We start from the raw sequence: 21,860 nt of genomic DNA on the forward strand, positions 1-21,860 counted from the left end.
CTTTTACAGGTAAACTAGAGGTACAGAATGTATAATCTCTTCTGTCAGAGTTGCGATCTCCATCCCATGGGTCTCCCCTGATGTTTTGGTAAATCTCGCAAAAGGCACGATCTGAGGCATCGATCGATGATGGTGGTACCCAGCAGGTATATTCCTTATCGAACGAGGAATTTTAAGCTTGTTTAAGCTTCCGATTCGTTGCATTGGCCTCTGCAAACAGGGTCGTAAGATGGCGAGTAGTGGCGAGACAAAAAAACATCGTTCGCCGGTGAATATTATTTCAGTGGACATTGGCACCACAACGATTTCGTGTCATCATTTCGACCAGTCTGGGATCTCTGTTTACCAAACATCGAGAAAGGTCAGCAAAATAATAGCTCATTCAAAGTTAGATTTCACTTTACAAAGTCGGCGTAAGCATGATTTGTGTTTGTCAACGTTTCTCTCTTTTAAGAAAGCGCAGATGAAAAATTTTCAGTCTCTGAAAGATTCTTGCTTTTCCGATCCAAATTCATGCCCAAACTACCAAGGCCTGACTTTTTTGATTACCCAGCTGATCGGGTCGAAGAAATCAGTGAAGAAATAGGCACAATTTAAACCGTACAGTTACGATGTTTGATCGGTTAAAATTTTGTGCTATTAAATCTAAAATGACATTGAAGTACATGTAAGCTTATACAGAAAGCTTGTTTCTCTTTCTAGTAGTTTGCTCATTAATTTCTCAGAATTCAGTCAGACTGATTCTTCAAAGAAAGAGTTCAAATGAACGGTGACAACTGAAGGAAGTTTAATAAGAAATTTAGTAGCTTAGTGACCGACATCTTCTGTTCGCAATGGGGCATATCGCAGTCGACTTTCTTGATATTGGTCATTAAGTAGATCTATGTAGCGGTTATTTTATGCAAATTCAAAAAAGGAAGAAACAAGATTTGTCCTTTGTGCCATTAATATTTTATAAACTACGATGTGTTTCTATAAATGGGACTGATGTCTTGACCGTTTGAAGATGCTTTTTGCTAATTCAAGTTGTCTTATAATTGAGCTCATACTCATTCTTTCAAAGAGAGTTTTTTTCAATATTCAGAGGTTTATTTTATTAGCTTCATCAGAAAATGATAAGGATATGCTAATGAGGCAGAAAATGTACAGTTTTGTAAACAAGGATTCGCCTATAGGTGGTGGACTAGAGATGCCTACACTAAGTATACAAGTGAGGGAAGGGGTGTGGGTCTGGGATATGGAAAAAAGGGCCCACCATTTTATTGGTGTATTAAATAAAATTTAATGTCATGCCTATGAGGCGTGTAGGGTTCAAGCAGTGTTTAAGGGGTTCCCGGGCTTCCTCTCCACCACTTTACTATTTGTATAAGAGTTATCACAGAGTTATGACTGGGGATGAAAATCTTCCCTTGCTCTCATGAACATTCACATTGACTAGAATATTGACAAAATTGCTAGTGGCATCTCTGTTTGAAAACACCTGGGCTTTCTGTGGCTTGTTAACCTTCTGTCACCAAATAATATTGGAAAGTGCGAATCCTAGGAAAAATGCAAAGAAAATGAAAATAACACTTTCAGTCACTATTTATCCAGTGTCCTAAATGTGCTTATGTATACCATCCATGTCTTTGCATGACCTATCCTAGTCGACTTCAGTCTCTTTTACTATTAAATATTACTCCCTTTCTTATGATAATATGTTGTTACTAAGTTATTTAAATATTGCTAACAGGTTAAACTCCTCCATCCCCAGCCTGGATGGGTTGAGATTGACCCTCAAGTGTTATGGGAACAGTTTGTTGATGTTATAACAGAAGTCTTGGAAGGTATTGCAGGCAGGGTAAAATTGTAAATTATTGCCAGTGGTTTTTAAAAACTTGGGCTTTTTATATTGCTAATTATCTTTCTTGATAAAATGTTTGGGATCAGTATACATGTAAGATTCTTGGAAACTGCCAACCTACCCCTCCCCTAACCCAACATTTTACCCTTAGTGAGAGAGCAGTATTTTTTAGATTCTGGGAAACTGCTCACCTACCTCTCCCTTAACCCAATCTTTGCCTGGCCCTCCCCCCATTTAAGTTAGAATTTAGTGTAAACATTGGTTTAGTGGGTATGTGGGTATGTAGGTGTGCATTTCCTCAGACATTTTACTGGATGATTCACAATGTTAATGATTTTCAATGTGGAGATACATGTAACTGACTCATTTTTTGCGGTTAAAGCATCAAATCTTCATGCAGAGGATGTCACAGCCCTGGGTATTTCCACCATGAGAGGCACTTTTATAACATGGGACAGGTAACATTAATACTAGTATTCTTTTTAACTTTATTAGTCTCTCTTGCGTAAGCAGTGAGACTCATAATCTGCAAGCTGCCCTTTTTCTTCTTCATATTAAGGACACAAAAGGGCGGTTGGGGTCCCAGGTATTCCTTGTGGAGACCGTGGAAACTGGGAATAAGAATCGTTGCGTGACCGAAGCCACACATGTTTTGCAAAGAAAGCTTAGGAAAGAATATTAAATGTGATTTTAGAGCTTTTCCTGAACTGCGGTCGGTCCACGAATTCTATCACTTGAAAGGGTTTTTTAATAACTTTGGAACAAGTGAACCGTTCACTGGTTGAAAAAAAAAAAGAACAAGAAGAATTCTTTTTTTATTAATCTTAATAAGCAAAGGCAATAACTGGTGTAAATAGTATTGTATGCAAATGAGCCTTGTGATGAGCATGCAGTTTATTTTTGGCGATGATTGAAATGATGTGCCATGTTCTCATCATGGTGTAATTTCTCTCAAATAGAGGCCCTTGAATTTTCGTGTAATAATTATACACGTGTATCAAACCTGTGACCGCGGACGTATCTCTGATCGTTGCTGACACGCATACTAAATCAATTCGGAAACAAATCTTCAAATGCGATATAAAAAGTAAATATAAGAATACTCTACCATTGATAAAGTAGGATGTGAAAAACCTTTAGTGGGTATATCCTGTTTCGTCTGAAATTAATCGCCTCCACATTTCTTATGTAATCTTCAAGCACACAAGCAAGACTAAACGCCAATATTAAGAGCATTCTTGTTTACCATCAAACGTATTTGAAAGTTTAGATATTTTATCGTCTATATTTCACATACATGAACAGTTGGCCCCCTCCATGGTTTTTTCAACTTTTGACATGGACCAGTTAGGGAAAATCCGTCGACAGACACACCTCTGGAAAAAGCGCCTTAAAATGAGTTACAATTGCCAAGTTTGAAAGTGATATGTCTAAGGTGAGCGAAGATGTAGGTCCACAAAGTTGCGAAAATTTACAGATGTTTGTATGGTGGAGCACAAGTTTAGATGCCCCCACCATATACAAACATCTGTAAAATTGTGCAACTTTGAGGAGCTTATATCTTTGTTAGTTTTCAACACTTAACTTTTCCAGCAGAGTTGATGGATTTTCTCTAATTTGTCCATGCCAAAAGTTGAAAAAAATGTGGAAAGTCTATTATTATGTATAGTGATAGTCATGCCTTTTTTTATAATTGTTCCTTTTTTAGGCAAACTGGCCGGCCATATCACAACTTCATCACCTGGCAAGACTTAAGGTCACATAATTATGTTGAGAGCTGGAATAAATCACTTACCCTTAAGGTCAGAGAAAGGATCTTAACTTATTATTGACAGTAAATGTAATTTAATTATGTTGAGAAATGGAATAAATCACTTTTATTTAACAACATGAGCGCATGTTGGATATGAGATGGTAAATAGCCAACGAGGCATGTAGCGCTGAGTTGGCTTTTTACCATCTGATATCGTGACTTCATTTGTCATTGCCGTTATGGCATTTTCCAGTATTTCTTATACTGCATCGTTAGAAAGCTCACAAAATCTATTTTTTCCATCACTTTGTCCTAGAGAAAGTAAATGATTTGCCTCCTGCAGGAAATTTTCGCTTGGCAACACTTAGCATAATTTTTTCCCATATAAGGACAAACTAAGGTATAAGAGATGATAATAACTGAGATTGAATGAACCAATCAGAATACTAGAAATGCATTATCCAAGGCTGACAATTTAATAATACCTGCATACTCAAGGTCAGGCATGTCTAATGCTCCTAAAAAAATGTTTTCAGCAAATTTTTCTAGCCTTGGGTAAATTGACTAGGTAAATATATGGCTTTAATGTTTAAAGAAACAAATACAGAACTTCCCTTTTGATATATGAATGATAACTGGTTGCTGTGCAAAAACAAAGCTTGAATGCCGGAATGTTATTTACAAAGCGAAACGAAAATAGAGCCTGATCTCAGGTTATTGCTGTTCCAGGTAAAAAATGTTAAATGTCATAAGCCCTTTTTCCACCCAGCAATATCATAAAAATTGTAGTTATAGTTAGTTTAAAAAGGTTCATTAACCCATTTGCCCCTGGAAATTTTGCCGAAAAACATGTTTAAAGCTAGTCCAGCAGTTTTCTGCTCACTGTCGTGCTATAAAGAGCTATGGTGTCCTTGATTGAATTGTGCTCATTCTGGTATGGTTTGAAAGATCTCTTCACTCTGCACAAGTTAGCAGACAAAGTTGTCCTTGACCATTAAAACTGATGACATCACAAGCAGTAGAAGGGATGTGGATTTGCACGGGTGGTTATGGGCAACTCAGGGGCAAATGGGTTAAAAATATTAACCCTCTGCAAATTATTGCTTACAGAAAATTTGCTATTGTGTGAAGATATGAACTCACTTGCCTCTCTGTTTGTTTCAGAGTCTGAATGTTGGTTCTAAATTTCTTCACATGATTTCAAGACAAAAGAAATACCTTGCTGGAAGTGTAATTAGTTTTTCAACACAGCATGTAAGTGACTTCCAGTCTATAAAAGTGGATCCTAATTGAATGTTGTTTCATCTGTGGTATATGTATTCTTTGAACAGGCTGTCACATGTGAAGCTTTCTTTCATTAAATTAAAAAGAGGTCTTAGTCATGGCTTAGTTTTTAAGATTTTTGGTTGACAGAGGTCAAGATAATTGAATGTTATTAATTTAACTTCTTTTTGTTGCATTTTTAGACATCAATAAGACTCCATTGGTTACTAAAAAGTCATCCTGAAGTAAGTGTTTGCATGCAGTATTATATATTATCGTACAGCATTAGCTGGGTTCATATGATGGGGTTTTTTCTTTTTTTCAGGGGATTAGGGACAGGGCATGACCTCAGGCTAGGGTTCATATTTCGTCTTATCTTCTTGTGTATTCAATTATGTCTTATGCAACATTTAAAGTTAAAAAAAAACATGTTGTTTTATTTTTAACCCCTACATATAAGCTTGTGGGATTGGGTGCCCTGTTGCCCTGCATTGAAAATGCAAATCCAAACCCACAGCAAAATGATTATTACCTCACTTGCCTGCCACACTCCTCCCTCATACCCCTTCTTATCCGACAACGCATAACAAGGAAGCCAAACTTGCTCCTCACTTCATAAAGATCTGCAAACATCTAAATAAACGATTGCTGCCCTGTGTAGCAATATCTTCATTAGTTTTCTGCCTATCACTCAACTAGTTAAAAGAGGAAAAAAAACTGTTGAAGGGTCAATTTATTAATCAACACCTTCTTCCTTTCAGTTGGCTAAAAAGGCAGATGTTGGTGTGCTCGCATTTGGTACTATTGACTCCTGGTTAGTCTGGAAACTTACAAGAGGTAAGTAATTAAATTCTTTACAAGTGTAAATGTAGGTTGACAAGTGACGCCAACCCAAAAGGAAACAAGAATGGTAGATACATGTACATTAATTTGAAATTCATATGCCTGTTTGTATATCTCTCATTGTAATGTAAAGAAGGGAAAGATAATTCCACTGTTCATGTGTAACGGGGTGCTAAGAAAATTAAATTTCCAGCTTGCGTGGCAGGCATTTTATAGGGAAGAGGGAAGGAGAAGAGCGAAGGCGCGTTAGGAGAAAAACTTTCTTGCACACTGATAAAAAGGTCTGGGTAAAGGTGTGCAGAAACCAAGGAGGCCTTATGGAGAGACTTTAACTTGAATTTTGTAGCTTGACGAACTTAGTAGTATTATCGCATCCCCCCCACCAAACCCCTGGATGGGATACTAGTCTATCCGGGTTTACCCCAGCGGTATGTCGCTAGTACCCATTTATGTACCCTACCTTGCAGTAAAGCGTGCCAGGCACAAGAAAGGGAGTGGGAGGGGGGGCGGGGGAGGAGGAGAGGAAAAGGAGGAGGAATCCCTTTCCTTCCCTCCCCGATCCCCTCTCCCTTTTTCCCTCGAAGCCTGCCACGCAGACTGATATCCGGGCAGTTCATGCGTTGGATAGCACTATCCACCGGACAAATCTCTACCCAGTGGATTAGTACTATGGAAACCAATTACGTCATCCACTTAATAGAGGTTTCGTGAATAGCGTTACCCACCTTTCAAACAACTGGGCCCCGGGTAAGGAGAGATGTAGTAAAGCAAAGTCTCCTGTGAAGGGTAACAACTTAACGCCAAGGCTTGAATACGGACCTTTAAATGTGATGTTTGAGGTATTACCCCGTTATCAGTCACTACGCCTTTACTTTTGCATATCGAATGGGATGCACAACAGGTACAAATATGCGTAGAAACTAGATAAATTATTCATCTTCCGTTGTGACTGACATCTTGTGTAATGATTGTTTTTCCAAAGGACAGCTTCACGTCACAGATTACTCCAATGCAAGCAGCACAGGAATGTTTGATCCTTTCGTTGTGAGTGATAATTTTATAGTTTTTGGACATTAGACACGGTAAAAACAGTGAAACCTGTATTCACAGCTTATTAATTTAGCGGACCCCATATTAAGTGGACATCTTTTTTTAAGCGGATGAATAGCTCAGAATGTGTCAAACGTTTCTTCCCATAGTTTTCAGTAAACGGACACCTCTATTAAGCGGACAGCAGAAAAGGTGCCGTGGGTGCCCGCCTAAAACAGGTTTCACTGTATGACTTAAAGAACCGTTGGCTAAAATGTCACTTACAAAGTTACCCTGCGAGCAGAGGCTACATTTTCGCCCGCCAGCTCATACCGCGAAAATGTAACCTCTGCTTGCAGGGTATCGCAAAGTAAATTAGCGAGCTGATTCAACTGTCATTTTTCTTCGCTATTGTTCCACATCGTTCAGCTGTCAAATGTTGATGAATTTTTTCTGGGGTTGAATTCTAAAGGCCTGTATCTTAGTTCAGAAAAAGAAAATTGTGTCTGGTCTTCACGTTCATCATATCATAAAACATAAAATTTCGCAGTTTCAAGTCCTAGTCGTGCAAAAAAGTGTGATGCACGTGCGGAGTTGTTCATTTGCTAATCTAACCCTACAGGACAGGCGTCGATGCAAAAGCTCCCTAACTTCGGTCTCGTTTCTTACACTGAGGGAGCTCGTCAATTTGAAGTGCTTTATTCACTAAGGAATAATTTCCTGAGAAGTCGGTTACACTGCGCCAGGAACCAAATAAGGTCAAATATCATTTGCCGAATATGAGCAAGACATAGAGTTTTGACTATCGACTATTTTCAGTCTTTTGAAAACAAAGATATTCTTTTTTTTTTACGACAAAAACTGGTAACGATTTGTTCTTTTTTTGAGAGTGATGGTTAAGTTAATTTTTGAATGGTAATAGCAAGGCGTTTGGCTTTTTGGAACAGACCTAACTTCACAAGAGAACTGCATAAAGAAGTGAGTTGATGACGTTCTCGTTAATATATTTTTTTTGGCAGATGGAGTGGAGTTCAATAATGACCAGCCTACTCGGAGTACCTTTATCAATCTTACCACGAATAGTTGATACAAGGTAGATGATACAGTGAAACTTTTAAAGTGTTTGAAAACTGGAACTGCTGTCCCCAGTATTTCATTGGACTCGGACAAGACGCTTTACCATGGAAAAACCCGATTATTAAAATGAAAAAAAAAAAAATCATGGGTTTCAGCGTTTGACTCCGCCGCATGTCGCATATCTGGAAGTGCTAGTTTAGACCCCACTGCCTTCGCCCTCTCATGTCCGTTTTTAATGAGGAGGACACCCTAAGGATTGAGGTGTATCTGGAGTTACTGTTAAGATTGTGAAAGTAGTTTTAATTTTTAAAAAAAATGACTTTGTAAGGGTAACGCTATTACTGGTAATCCAGTGAGTTTACATTGTGGCCCACAAATACTGAAGGACAGAAACAAAGAATATTGAAATAAACATAAATGTTTTGTGACCAAGAAGTAGAACTAGAGACTACCTTGAACAAATCCAGCTAGCCGTTTGGGGGGGGGGGGGGGGGGGGGGGAGGTGGGTGGGTGGCTTTTGAGGGATTTGAATTCAGGCCCTCCGGATTGCAAGTCCAGCGGTTCACACTCTTTTTTCACATAAGAATGTTGTTTTTCCGACCCAGGCTGAAAATTCTTATTCTTAGATTCTTATTCTTATTCTTATTCTTAATTATAAATTCTAGCTCATGGCATTTCCGCTTTAGACTGTATTGAGGTTTCAATTACCAGTGTTCTTGTTGGTGAAAGGAATAATTCTTTTACGGTTAAGTTAAAAACATAAATTGTTCTATATTTACGGAACTCACAGCCTCAGGTTTATTCTTAAAATATTCTTAAAATTTCGCAAATTTCAGCCTCGATATTCTTATAAAATATATTGTTATAGGAAAGACTGTAACCGCTCAATCCTAATTCTATATGCTGTAAAAGTATCATCTCTCCGGTAGATCATCTACAAAAAGGTTCTTTGTCTACTTTCTGAACAAACCTTACACACATGTGGCGTCTCCTCTGGAATTTGAACCTGGGCCTCATAGCTGGTGGTGACTGGGATGGGGGAAGGGCTCTTCTTATACCCGCGCGTCCCCTACTACCCTCAAATTACGGGATCATTTGTGGTTTCTGGGTAACTGACCACCTACCCCTCCCCTAAGTCGACATCAGCACTTGCTTCTCACTTGAGGCAAAATTGTGACTCAGGGGAGGGGTAGGTGGTCAGTTACCCAGAAACCTCAAATGATAGTCAAATTTACGACTGACAATGCTTGTAAGTTGCAAACAAATTCCTCAAAATTTCGTTTTAATTCATTCGATATTTGTTACCAAGGGAGTCATGAAAAACCAGCGGAGGCTTTTATATGCAATGAACGGCGAGAACGAGCAAAGGAGTCAGAGTAATTTATTGAAATTTCTAATGTAGTTGTGCTGTTTAACTCTCTTCTTTTCATTTTTCTTCTCTTAGCGGAAGAATCTGTGAAAGCCATAAAGATATTTTTGGTGCACCAATTCCTGTGAGGTCTTTGGTAAGCAGCGCTCATTTTTTTTGTCAATGGTCAAGATTGCTTTAGACACAAACCCCGAGTCTTTAAAAAGGTCTGGATGGACGAAGTACGTCGTATTGTGAATGTTAAAGACATTTCTGTTTGCATCATGTTAATGGTCTGTGCTTGTTACCCAACGGTCTGAAATTGTGTGCAATGGAATATGCCACCAGCACTTAAAAATTTTCTCAGTATACAACTTTTTTATCGTTTTTTGTACCATGCCATCGAAAACAATTAGTGCGCCAGACAGACGTGCAGCTCACGATGGAGTCAGAACGGCGCTGGCTATATTTTCTATGGCATAGCATAAATCCTTGTTCAGGACGCAGTCGGGGTTAATTGTTAGATTCGTGTGACCGTATCAGAGTCGACATTGCCCAATATTTGCCACTTTAGAAAAGAGAAAGGAACTGGAGCCGAAATGTGTCCCGCAATTGTGCCTGGGATCGTTACTGGGAAGACGCCAGTCAGTTATTGGCCAATTTTTTTCCCCTGTCCCAAGTAACAATCCCGAAAGTCAACTTGGCCCAGTTTACATCTCATTTCTAAAGTGGCAAATTATCCGATATTTTTGGGTGTTAGCCTGATCCCCCAACGATGTGTCCAAGGTATGCAGGATCGCTACGATCCCTTAACTTCGTTTCAACGATTTTATGGAAGTTAAGTTTTTGTCTGTTTGTTTATTTATTTATTTTTTGATACTCAGCTATAACTGGCTTACCTTTCCATTTAAGGTCGCTGACCAACAGGCCGCTGTGTTTGGCCAGTGTTGTTTCGACGTTGGAGACGTGAATTGTACCATGGGGACTGGATCGTTTATAGATATAAATACTGGTTCCTATCCACACGCTTCTGTGGCAGGTAATTCCAAACTCCGCAACCTACTTTTCACGGGACTGCAATTACTTCGATGACCGCCACATGGCTTTTTTGATTTACGTTATGCGTGATTTAACTCAGAACCTCCAGCTATACAAGATCTTTCAAACCTACATGTAGATATTGAGTGACAATTTTAAAATCAAAGTATAAAAAGGCTACCGTATCATCATTAATCTTCGGTTGTATGAGTTTCACGAAAACTTAAAAGCCGTTTTTCGTTAGTCTGAGTAAACGTCAACTTTTCGTGACGTCACCACTGGTTTTCCCGCGAAATGAATTCTGAGAAACGACTGCAGAAATTCCGTTCTGATGACTTGTCACTACCCAGATCTGGGTAGAAATCATAGCCTGCGTAGCAAACGTTTCCGTTTGGTGTCGGAGCAAAGACGGGATTTTCGGTTTTGGCCGCGCGAAAAATGGAACGAGAGCGACGTTCTTTTATTCGCGCCATTTTTCGCGTGGTCTTTGACTCTCGTTTTTTGTTCCTTGCTCCGAAACCGTGCGGGAACGTTTGTTTCGCAAGCTGGTTCGAGAGGGTTCCGTAAAAAAGTTTGTAAATGAAAATTTTGATCGCATCAAAACAGGTCCTTTTCTTTTTCCCAGGTCTATATCCGCTGGTAGGATGGAAGATAGGAGGAGAAACAGTGTATTTAGCAGAAGGAAACGCTGCAGGGTGTGGTACAGCGATGGAATGGGCTCGACAAATGGGTAAAAACTTGAATTTAAACTTCTTAAACTGAGGGGAACAGGAAAGTTTTTCATTCATATCATTGCTCCACCATTTTCACCGGATGAAAAAAATAGCTGACGTTTCTTCCAGCTCGATTTTTGTGTTCTTGCGACTTATCTAACGTGGAAGTCGCGAACACAAACAGCGAGTTTTCGTTTGGGATACCTCCCCTAACGATATAACCTCAGGAAAATTCACCGACCGAATTTAATAAACTAAGCGAGTTGGAATGATAACTTTGAAAGAAAAAGACTGGAGCGGATTCACTCTTTCGAGACTTTTTAACCGGCGTTGTTGTCGTGACTGCTTGAAAACAAATGCTGGAGATATGAAAATGAGTTTACCTCGGTGTAAAAACCAGAGAATTTGTTTTTTCTTTTCACCTTTTGTTTTTTGTTGTTGTCGTTGTTCTGTTTCCTTGACGTCTTTGTTGTCTTTGTTTTAAGTCACCCCGTGAGTTTTAGAGGTTCTTACATAGGGGACGAGTTTTCGGGTCGCTCTAGTAGAAAATTTCAAGGGGCAACGGAACATTTTGACGGAATGATACAAATATTTGTGTTCCATTTCTTCAAAGCCAATTTTGATAACAGTTTCAGGGCTATCACGGCCGTTTTCGTTAAATGGAACTGTCTTGTGCAATTTAGATGGTAAACGCAATTCTGGAAAAATATTTTCCAGTCCTGAATTTTGGGCTCTTTCTATCCAACCAAAACGTCCGGTTTGAATTTTCGGGCAACTTCCAGTAGCGAACGGAACAGCATTTTCCAAAATCTCCAAAAACGAGGACAATTTGGCGAGGTATACCTTTCCATTAAACCTCGCTCCTGGAATTTTTGGCGGAGCTCTCGCGCGCGAAGCGCGCAGCGGAGCACCATGGGTAAGAAAATGTGGTAAACTACCCATCCGAGAAAATTTGGTAACCACGTGACCGTACACCGACCGCCCGACCGTCCTTCCGCACCACAGGCATACCAATGTAAAATAACTCAATCAACAGGTATGGCAACCCAAATGCAACTCGAGGTTATTTTGACGGGAAATCGCATAGCCACCCGCGTCTTGTAGAGCAGAAACAACTAAAGAGTCAATGAAGAGGTAAAATGGAAATTGGAAATTGTCTCTGTATCCGTGTTTTCTAAAGTGTTAAGCTTAGATTAATTGTTATGTCCACAAATTTGGAATATAGAGCAAGAGAAAAACAGAGAAAGCTCAACGAGAAAAAGGGCGACAGAGATTTAGAGCGAGAGATGAAAAACAAAGGAGACATTTTTTTGTTGGAAGAACAACATGAAAATTTTGTAACGGCGGTGACAAAATGAGAAATGCTAGCGGCCACCAAATGAATGCAAGGTGAAAAAATTAATGAGAAGCAGTGAAAAAAAAGTGAACGAAAAAAACGTGTAACTAAGAAGTTTCTGGAAGTTTCACGTTGTAGTCGTGCAAAAAAACGGCAAAGAAATGTACAAAAAAAGTGTGATGCACGTGCAAAGTTGCTTTTTGCTAATTAGACCTATTGTAAGTTGTTTTTCACCGTTCTCCGGCGTTGCCTTCGCCGCTTAGCATTACATGATTTTGTATTTTGTTTGAACAAACTATAAATATTATCGAGAGCTTCGCTTTTAGCCCTGGCTAAATCTATATATCAGAATTTTCGGTTGAGTGGTTCGCTTTTCCGAAATTCAACAGTTTCCGGAATTTCTGGAAACTTTTCCGGGAAATTTCTGTATCTTTTTCCAAGGGTGGATTCACTTGTAACAAACACGTATAGCTGTCGCATTTGCTTGCTGGAATTGTTTATTGTTTTTGAGCTCAAAACAAAAAATTCCAGCAGGCAAATGCGACCGCTATACGCTTATGTTGCCAATGAATCCACCCTACATTTTCGAAAGTTTTGGTTGAATGGAAAGCGCACTTTGCTTACCATTTGCCCAAACCGTGAACCAACTGGTTTGTCCATGTAAATAGTAAAGAACCGTGCATTTCTAAGGTCATTTTTTGTCAAAAGCGACTCGACTGAAGTTATTTGTGATTACTACATTGTGAAGACGCATCACGTACCTTTCTGAAACTCGCTTGAAACATTCTCCCCCTGAAGTCGAAGCTTCCACACATTAACACACTGAGTCTTTTCCCTCTGCCTTAACCTCAGGACACTCCAACGACCAACACGAGCAGCAAGTTTGACTAAAAAAGACTTCATCTTACCAGTTATTCATTAAGTTGCTTGGCGAACAACAACAAGCCACATGTTTATTTTTCACGTGCAAATTCCGCCAAGGCCTTTCGGAATCATGCCTGTATGCATTTGAAATGAAGGAAAGTTGGTCCGCTGAAAAAAATGTGTGTATGTTTTTGGGAGGCTTAGAAAATTGAACCTTATATATGTGATCTCTTGATGAAAATATGGCATATATGTATACAGATGTAGCCTGTGAGCAAGTTCTCCGGGGTGCTCTGGCGGCGAGGCGGGAAAAGGAAGAAGAGCTTGCAACTTCGTCCCCGGAATTTGAATTCCTCCTCCAATTCCCCTGTGGCTCCCCGTCAACTGAGATGTCAGATTTTCGCCAATCAGTGCGAAGCGGAAACGAGCGCGAATGTAAACTAACATTAAGGCCATTTATACGAGGAAAAATAAGACGCCTCTTACATAAGACGCGTCTTAAATAAGACGCGAACTTTCCGTATAAAAGGCACATTTCGTCTAAAATAAGACGCGGCTTAGCTAAGACGCGTCTTATTAGATAAGACATGCTCGTATAAATGGTACAGTTCGCGTCTTATTTAAGACGCGTCTTATTTTTCCTCTAATAAGAAACACGTGAAAGCACGCGTCAAGGGTAATGACGTCATTACTAATGTCATCTCCGCCAATCAGCATTTCGCATCAACTTTTTCGATGCAGATATTCAAATTCCAGAGACAAAGATAGCCTGAATTTCGTCCGATTGCTTCGAGTCGTTTTCTCCTCTCAGCAAGTTAGAGAGTGATAACGACTCGAAGTAATCGGATGAAATTCAGGTTAGAGACATAGAGCGCTTACCATTTCTATGAAAATCCGGTAATTCCGGGGAGAATTCAAATGGAACGGCTCATTCCGGTGGAAATTTTCCGGAAAAACAGTTACACCTTTCGAGGTATTACATTTTTCCCGTTTTTATCGAAACAGCCGAAATTTCTTGTACCATTGTCTGGTAAACCAGTGCCAGGCTTCCTCTTGAGGCAAAAGGTGATTTGACCCACGCCCACTCGTTATCAGGCGTTTTGCAAATGGTACAACTTTAACCCATTCCTCGTTTCGGAAACTTTTTCAAGTCCAGTACCATTTGTCAGAAATTTTTAACCAAATTTTCTTACTAATGGTAAGGGCTCATAGTTGCAAGCTCTCCTTCCTTTTCCCGCCACGCCCCCAGAGCGCCCTGGTGAGCCAGCTCGCAGGCTAATACAGATGCTTCCTTTCCCAGAAATTTCTGTGACTTTGGCTTTGTCCATACCATGGATAATAGCCTTTCTGTCATCGATGGTCCATGCCGATGCGTTTTCGAAGCGCTGTACTCAGTTTCTTCTCACCAAAAACACATCGAATGTTTCGTGCGCTTTCGTTTTTATTAGTGCTCTCTACGAATATCTACATTCACACTAGAGCCATTTATAGGGGAGAAAAATAAGACGCGTCTTACATAAGTCGAGTCTAAAATAAGACAGGAACTGTATACGAGCTTGTGAAATGGCGCCTAATTTAAGGCTACTGCATCAGACGAATTTTTGACCGGCTAAAAAATTTGATGGGACACTTCGTTCTCAACGGGACCGCTTAATATTTTCGCACTGTTCACACGGAATTGTGAATGGCTGGGCGTCTGAATTTTTGTACGGCTGTTAAAAATGTCGCAAAACAAGTACGTTCGCGATATTTCAAACTTGATTTTCAGGACTCCAGTTCGCATGATTTGTTAAATCTCGGCGAATTATTTTAGAGTTGAGTTGTCCGAGATGTACCAAAAGTGTGAGATGTACATAAAGTATTTACGTTTTTCTTGTTTACGATTTACTTATCCTCCTATTAAAATTAAGACTCCTCTTTTCTTTAAGGTTTTTACGATGATGTGTCGCTGACAAGTGATACGGCATTCTCCGTCGACAGTAAGTCACATTTTTTACAAAAAGTAAAGGCTACTTTTAGACAATTTTCAAAGTTTGTTTTCTTTCATATCTTTAGGCTCAGAGGGTGTTTACTTCGTTCCAGCGTTTAATGGATTGCAGGTGAAGCTTTACTGTAATGTAACGTCACTGAAATATCTCATGTATTTTATCAGAAGCTTGGTGTTATATGCTTCTGATTTTATCTTTAGTCAGTACAATAAGGGTGTATCCTGTCAATCTGGAAACACGTTCAGATTGTTCAATGTTAAGAATTTACAGTTTCCTAGATGCAAATATTCTTATCGGTTTATTTTGCAAGGCAGCTCATATTGAGTATTAAATTTTGCAAGCTGGTTATTTTCGAGCATCGTTGGCTGGCTAGGCCGGCGTTTAGCTGCATATGTTGACCTTAAAGGCAAGATTTCTATGGCTGGTCCACTCTAAAGGAGGTTTTTCCGTATTCATAAATGTTTCGGGTTTTGTACATTTAAAGTATTCAGATTCGCGGACGTTTGTACACATCGGAAAGTCCACGAACATTTATTTGGATGAAAAGTATCCACTTCAGATTCCGGATTCAAACTCTCCAAAACGAATCTGGTACAAAAATGTTTCGGATTCGTGCCGAAATCTCCTCTTTGTTTACCTAGCCTTTAAGGCGCAACCTGTGAGCATGCTCCTTCCGTCTCCTTCGGCTTTCTAGCTCTTTCTTCGTCTTATATACTCCAAAAGAAAGCCTGTATACAGGTTATGTAAGAAGCTGTGGGCTTTGTGCTGAAAATGTTTGTTTGTTTGTTTTTTCATTGCAGGCCCCCATAAACGATAACAAGGCTTGCGTATCGCTGATGGGCATCAAATCGACCACAAAAAAGGCGCATATCGTAAGAGCAATTCTGGAATCAATAGCTTATAGGTGAGCGTCACTCTTTCTGAACCACACAATCACTTCTACTTGACTTGATGGTGAGTTACTTATTTTAGATACCTTGAAGTGTATACACCTCAAAAGCCCATGGGTCGCTTTGCTTATTTGATTTTGGGTTTGTAAAACTTTGCTGATTTATTGAAACAAAGTCTATAGACGCCGCCCAAGGTAACAGGAAAAAAAAAATCACAGAAATCTAGGTAGGTCCGCAATAAGTCCGCAATGTAAGTAACAATCTGATTAATTTAGCATTACTTCTTGGTTTACGTCCACAGGTTTACGCAATTATATGAAACTGTGGTAGACGAGACACATATTCCCCTCATGTCGTCAATCAAGTGAGTATCTCTGAACACAAGAAAGAAAAAAAAATATTATTCGAAAAAAAAGGAACATTTATTAAAGAAGGTTGTGCTGAAAAAAGGACTGTTAGGGAACTTTCTTTTAATGGCCAAACGTTTTGTTCCATCCGGACTGAAACGTTAGGACTACATAACAGCATAAAACACAGTACCACAGGAAAGTACCCCACAGCATCTTTCAGATGATATACGTGTACTGATTACAGGTAGCCATTACGACACCTGAAGGAAGATCACGAGGTAATCCCTATATTAAGACCTCTCCTAACAGAGAAACCACCCAGCCCAGGAAAGGTCGGTAACATCACCGGAGTCTACGTCCCCTACTCTTTTCGAACAGTCGTGTGGGTTCTTTTACATCCCACAAGAACCAGATGAGTGAAAGTGCTTTGAGACGGGACCTACGGCTTTTCGTCCTTATCAGAGAAGACTAGAAAGTCTAACCGTTTGCAGATGTCATTACAAAGACAGCACTTTCTACTCAGTTATTTAAAGATCCTGAGTGTTAGTCCTTCCGGGGTTTGAACCCACGATTTCCCGCTCAGCAGACCGGCGCTCTTCCAACTGAGCTAACCAGGCGGCGGTTAAATGGTCATCTTCAGACTCAACAGATGAATCCACCTTGTGCAGCATAGTAAATAGTACCACAGGAAACTGCCACTCAGTAACTTTCATTAGAATGGTTGACTTGCACTCAAAGATTTCGTCCACTGATTCAAAAGTTAGAACCATCTTGTACACTATGATAAATAGTACCACAGAAAAGTGCTGCTCTGCGACCCTTATTTGAACGATCACGTGCACTTCAGGCAGCACCTCACTTATTTGCTATTCAATAGTTTTCACACAGAATGGTGACGGATGCTTTTAGTTTCATCAGTAGTCTCAAAAATTAAATTTCCTTTTTTACACCAAAGGACAGTAGATTAAATCCGAAAAGCTTTATTTTTGTACGTTCATACATGCGCACTTCAAAAATTCAAACAGGCTCAACATGTGTAACGATCTTTTTTTCAGAGTCGGCGGTGGGATTTCCAACAATGACTTTGTCTTGGAGATAATGAGCAGTTTAACATGTCAAACCATTGACCGCCCCTCACAGACTGACATGTCAACGCTTGGAGCTGCATTCCTTGCAGGACTAGCCGCAGGTATGATCTAATGCTCTCTTCACACTATACTGGAAAGATTTACGTGCTAACACAAAACGTTATCCGGTAGTATAGTATGAACACCTATCCGATATGTGACTCTTCACTTTGGAGATCGGTGCGGAACAGCTTCGCTCCGTTAAATATATTGCGCCGAAATCACAGTTCTTATGTGTGAACAGTAGCCCAACCCGGTATGGTTTGGTGCCGGCGCAAAAGCTATAGTATGAACACCTGTATATCCGATATGTGCATGACTCTTCACTTTAGAGATCGGCGCGGCGTAGCTTCGCTCCTCGCTGAAATCACCGTTCTTTATATGTGTGAACAGAAGCCCTACCCGGTATGGTTTGGTGCCGTCGCAAAAGCTATTCGGTAGTATAGTATGTACACCTATCCGATATGTGACTCTCCAGGTTAGAGATCGGCGCGGCACAGCTTCGCTCCCTTAACTGAATATATTGCACTGAAATCACCGTTCTTATGTGCGAACAGAAGCCCTACCCGGTATGGTTTTTGTGCTGGTGCAAAAGCTATCCAGTAGAACACTGATTGTGGGATATGTTAGCTGGCGAGCAAGCTCTCCATTTCAAGCCTTGAGAGAACGCGCGAGCGAGAGGCGAAGGCTCTCGCTTCTTTCCCGTTCCGCTCAAGCGTGACTTCTTGCGAGTTTTTCAAATCAGGAGAGCTTGTCTGCCGGCTGGGAACATGTGCGAGAGTTATCTCAAATTTTACTTGTTCATTTATTTAATGAGCCATACTGCAAAAAAAGAAAAAAGTTGCTCTTTTGGGGAACCAGCTAGAAGAAGCCAAACTAAATAAAGACATACCTCACAAGCTTTGTACTGTTGGCACCCGTTGCACGCTTTTCTGACCTTGGTGGTAGTTTAATGCTTTCCCGCCCACTTCAGCTGTTCGATGCGAAACTATTCAAACCGCGCAGGCAGCCCATTCCCAGTTTTTATCTCCCGCTCTTTGAACTAGCCGCATACATTTCCGCGCCCGTAACTTCAGGGGCGTGTACTTACTTCTGATTGGCTCAGTGCTGTATTTTGCATATTTCCTTTGATTGGCCAGATACTTACCTTACTTAGAGCTCAAAAAAGTCCTTTCCGGTGGTGTGGGACTAGTAGATTTCCTTCCGGTTGTGCGGGACTAGTAGATTTGCTTGCTAGGCAACCACCTCCTCTATAGCTCACAATCATGCATAAAGTCGAGCAAGAAGTGGCCTCGGGCAAGCAGAATGTGAGAGCTGGAATTCAAGTTTTTTACCAGCCCTGTTACTGTTGTCTTAGTTAACGTTATCGTGTCCTTACATTAATTTATTGTTTTTTTATTCAGGCGTATGGAAATCACGCGATGAATTGAAAGCGATCCGTTGTTCTCAGGCCCTGTTCCAACCCAAAACATCCATAAGGGAGCGATTCTTGAAGACATTCGACGAATGGAAGGAAGCCTTACACAGAAGTAAAAATTGGTACAAGTGGGAGTAGTCAGAGTCTGTAAGGTCTCTTTAATTAATATCACATTGTGTATAATATATCTTTAATATCTTTATATATTTTTAAGTCAGGACATGTTTGCACCATAGAGCAGTAACTTTTCGAATGTTGATTTTTAGACTGTTTGTATGAGAACACAAAATTCCCCAATATTCTTAAAACATTACTTCAGTATTATCGGCAAACATATATACATTTATGTTTATTATCCGCAAACGAGAACACAAAATCGATCAAAATCCTTAAACAGTAAATCGCGGGTATTATCCGCTAACATTAAATTCTCAATGTGCCTAAGGAAATATTGAGATTCGAGGGAAAAAATTAACTGTTTCCCGAGGAGCCAGTCTTTAAGTGATTTTTCATATAGCTGGAAATTCATTAAACCTCGCTGTGACGGCGGTCGTCGGTCAGCATTCGCGGGTAACAGTGCACAGTTATACTCCTGACGTCATAGATTTTGCACTGTTACCAGCTCAGAGGTTTTGGCGGGGAACAATTTCAATGTTAGATGTCATGTGACCTCGAAGTAACCAATCATGATGAGAGCGCGCGCTGTTGGGAAAAATTTCCAGGTATATAACAAATGTGATTGTTATCCACAAACGAATATACTTGGTTTTTGCTAAGAAATAATCATTATTTGCAAACTGTAATCAATGATCGATAATCGCAAAATGCTAAGCTGTGTAAAGATATTTTTAGCCAAAAATTAGTTGATGAAAACTCTATATTTATAATTATACATTACAAACGTGAGTCAGTTTTATCTGTACAATAGAATAAGCATTTTAATTGTTGATGTAGATAGTCAGTAGAGACCCTTCCACGGAATTTTTACAACTTTTGACATGTATGACCTGTTAGGGAAAATTAAAATTGCCTCGCTTGAAGGTGATACGTCTTAAGCGAGCGTTAAAGGTATTCTTTTCAGTGGACACGACGGATTTTCCCTAACTTGTCCCTGTCAAAAGTTGAAAAAAACCGTGGAAAGATCTATTGTATGTCCAAAGTGATTCGATTTTGCTTTACTTTGGCGTCATGGCGCTTGTGCGCTTGTGATTGATTAATAACAGCCTACTTCAATTTATCTGCCTTTAGGTAAAAAAACCTTTATATGTTGCAAAAATCCCAGGCGATCGAAGATTTACTTGTTTCCCGATCGTGCCAGATTTTACTGATATCTCAGGAAGATCAAACAGTCCGTCCATGACGCCATTTTGATTTGTGTGGGGAAGGGTGGAGGATTGGAACCGAGCAAAAACGATAAACCATCCATCTCCCACATCTCGGACAAAAAAACATTGAGTTTCCTTAATGATATGTCGAGAATGATCGCCGACTATAGCTAAAATCTGGGACGCGTGGGAAAAATAGAAACGCTTCCGATTCTTTAAGTCTGTCCCCGGTTGTCTTGTCTACTATATTTGGGATGGTCGGAAAACAGTAAAATCCTCGGTCGTCTGGGATTTTTCCGGCACTTTATTGGGAAAACCAGGCCTAAAACAAGACTTTCTTTGCTCTTCTGGGCGTGTTTCCCGCCCTTGGTGCTACTGTACCCATTGGCTTCGGGTTTTGATTTGCTTGTTTAATTTCCTGCCTGTATTGTGATTGGAGAAAGCAATACAGTAGAAGCTCTCCTAACGGACACTCTCGTAAGTGGACAGTTCTACATACGGCCACCTGCACAAAACCCTGTTTTTCTCGACGCCCATACACCCTCTGTATTTTTACATTCCCTTAAGCGGCCGGCTCCAGTTACGCGTCCCTAGGGTGTCCGCACACGAGAGCTTCCACTGTAGTCTATTTCGGCATCCCCAAAACCGTCACTTCCAAAATGAGGCTAACTGCGAATTCTGTCATAGTCATGAAAATGAGTTTAATTTGCATGAAAGCTTAAAACTATTTTCATATCAAAATGACTTCGGTACCTATGTAATGTTACGCCGTGTAGACCTTTGAAACTACTGATGAAACAAAGAATAACCTCTGAACCTGTCGTGGCTTCAAATTCTAATTTATCTACCTCGTGTGGTACCCCCAATTCCCTGTATTAGGCAAACGCTCAAATCGCCTCTTAAGAAGCGAGAAGGGAACTGGGCCGAGTTGACTATCGCAAAGACTTCTGGGAATATTACTAGGGATAGGGGAAAAATTGGCCAATAGCTGACCGGCGAATCCCCAGTAAAGATCCCTGAAGTCTTTGCGAAAGTTAACTCGACCCACTCCATTAAAGACATAACACTTATATACCCTCGTTTTCAAAAACAGACTGGTGCAACTCGCCAAAAGCTTGTTTATTTGGTTTTGATCACTGAACTGTGGTTTACGTTATTTATGAGAGTCTTAAAAGGCACATGAACTTGGAAATATTTATGCTATTGAGGTACATTCTTGGAGACTCAGGAGGAGTTGGTCGGGTCGACGGTATTTTCGTAGTCTTTGAATCGTGTTGTTAAGAACTTTTTGCCGTGCAAGCGCCGTCGTCCCGACCGCCTGCCCCTGGGTCTTTTAGGATAACTGCAATATAATTTTAGGTAGTTTTAACTATATATATATATATATATATATCTGGTGAGAATTAAAACATGCTCTATTTCAACTTGAATTTGTTATTATTGAGCCTTGCAGGGCCTGGATCCGGATCTTTAGATGCGATTTCCAAAGCACTAACCGCAGGGTGATCGAGTCTCCCACTTCAGACGATCGACAAGGGCTTTCTGGCATAGATGTAGCCTCTTCCAGGCTCTCAGATAGTCGTGCAGTAAAATGTGATGCGAAAAAACGCGCAAGGTCTGGGGAGATAGAGGGCGCGCGCGTCTTATTTTCGCTTG

General features: G+C 40.2%; 1 protein-coding gene across 1 annotated transcript; it reads left to right on the forward strand.

Moving 5' to 3' along the window:
• The first annotated feature begins 108 nt into the window (after positions 1-108).
• Positions 109-21,530, forward strand: LOC140950384 (glycerol kinase 5-like). Its single transcript, XM_073399598.1, has 18 exons — positions 109-361; positions 1,733-1,826; positions 2,226-2,301; positions 3,552-3,645; positions 4,761-4,850; positions 5,063-5,104; positions 5,621-5,696; positions 6,685-6,746; positions 7,751-7,824; positions 9,253-9,313; positions 10,069-10,195; positions 10,820-10,924; positions 15,036-15,086; positions 15,163-15,206; positions 15,896-15,999; positions 16,287-16,349; positions 17,391-17,524; positions 18,866-21,530. The coding sequence occupies exons 1-18, from the start codon at positions 230-232 to the stop codon at positions 19,015-19,017; spliced, it is 1,581 nt and encodes a 526-aa protein (XP_073255699.1). The 5' UTR covers positions 109-229; the 3' UTR covers positions 19,018-21,530.
• Positions 21,531-21,860: the final 330 nt, after the last annotated feature.

The sequence above is a fragment of the Porites lutea genome, chromosome 10 (assembly GCF_958299795.1).
Source record: "Porites lutea chromosome 10, jaPorLute2.1, whole genome shotgun sequence".
NCBI lineage: Eukaryota > Metazoa > Cnidaria > Anthozoa > Scleractinia > Poritidae > Porites > Porites lutea.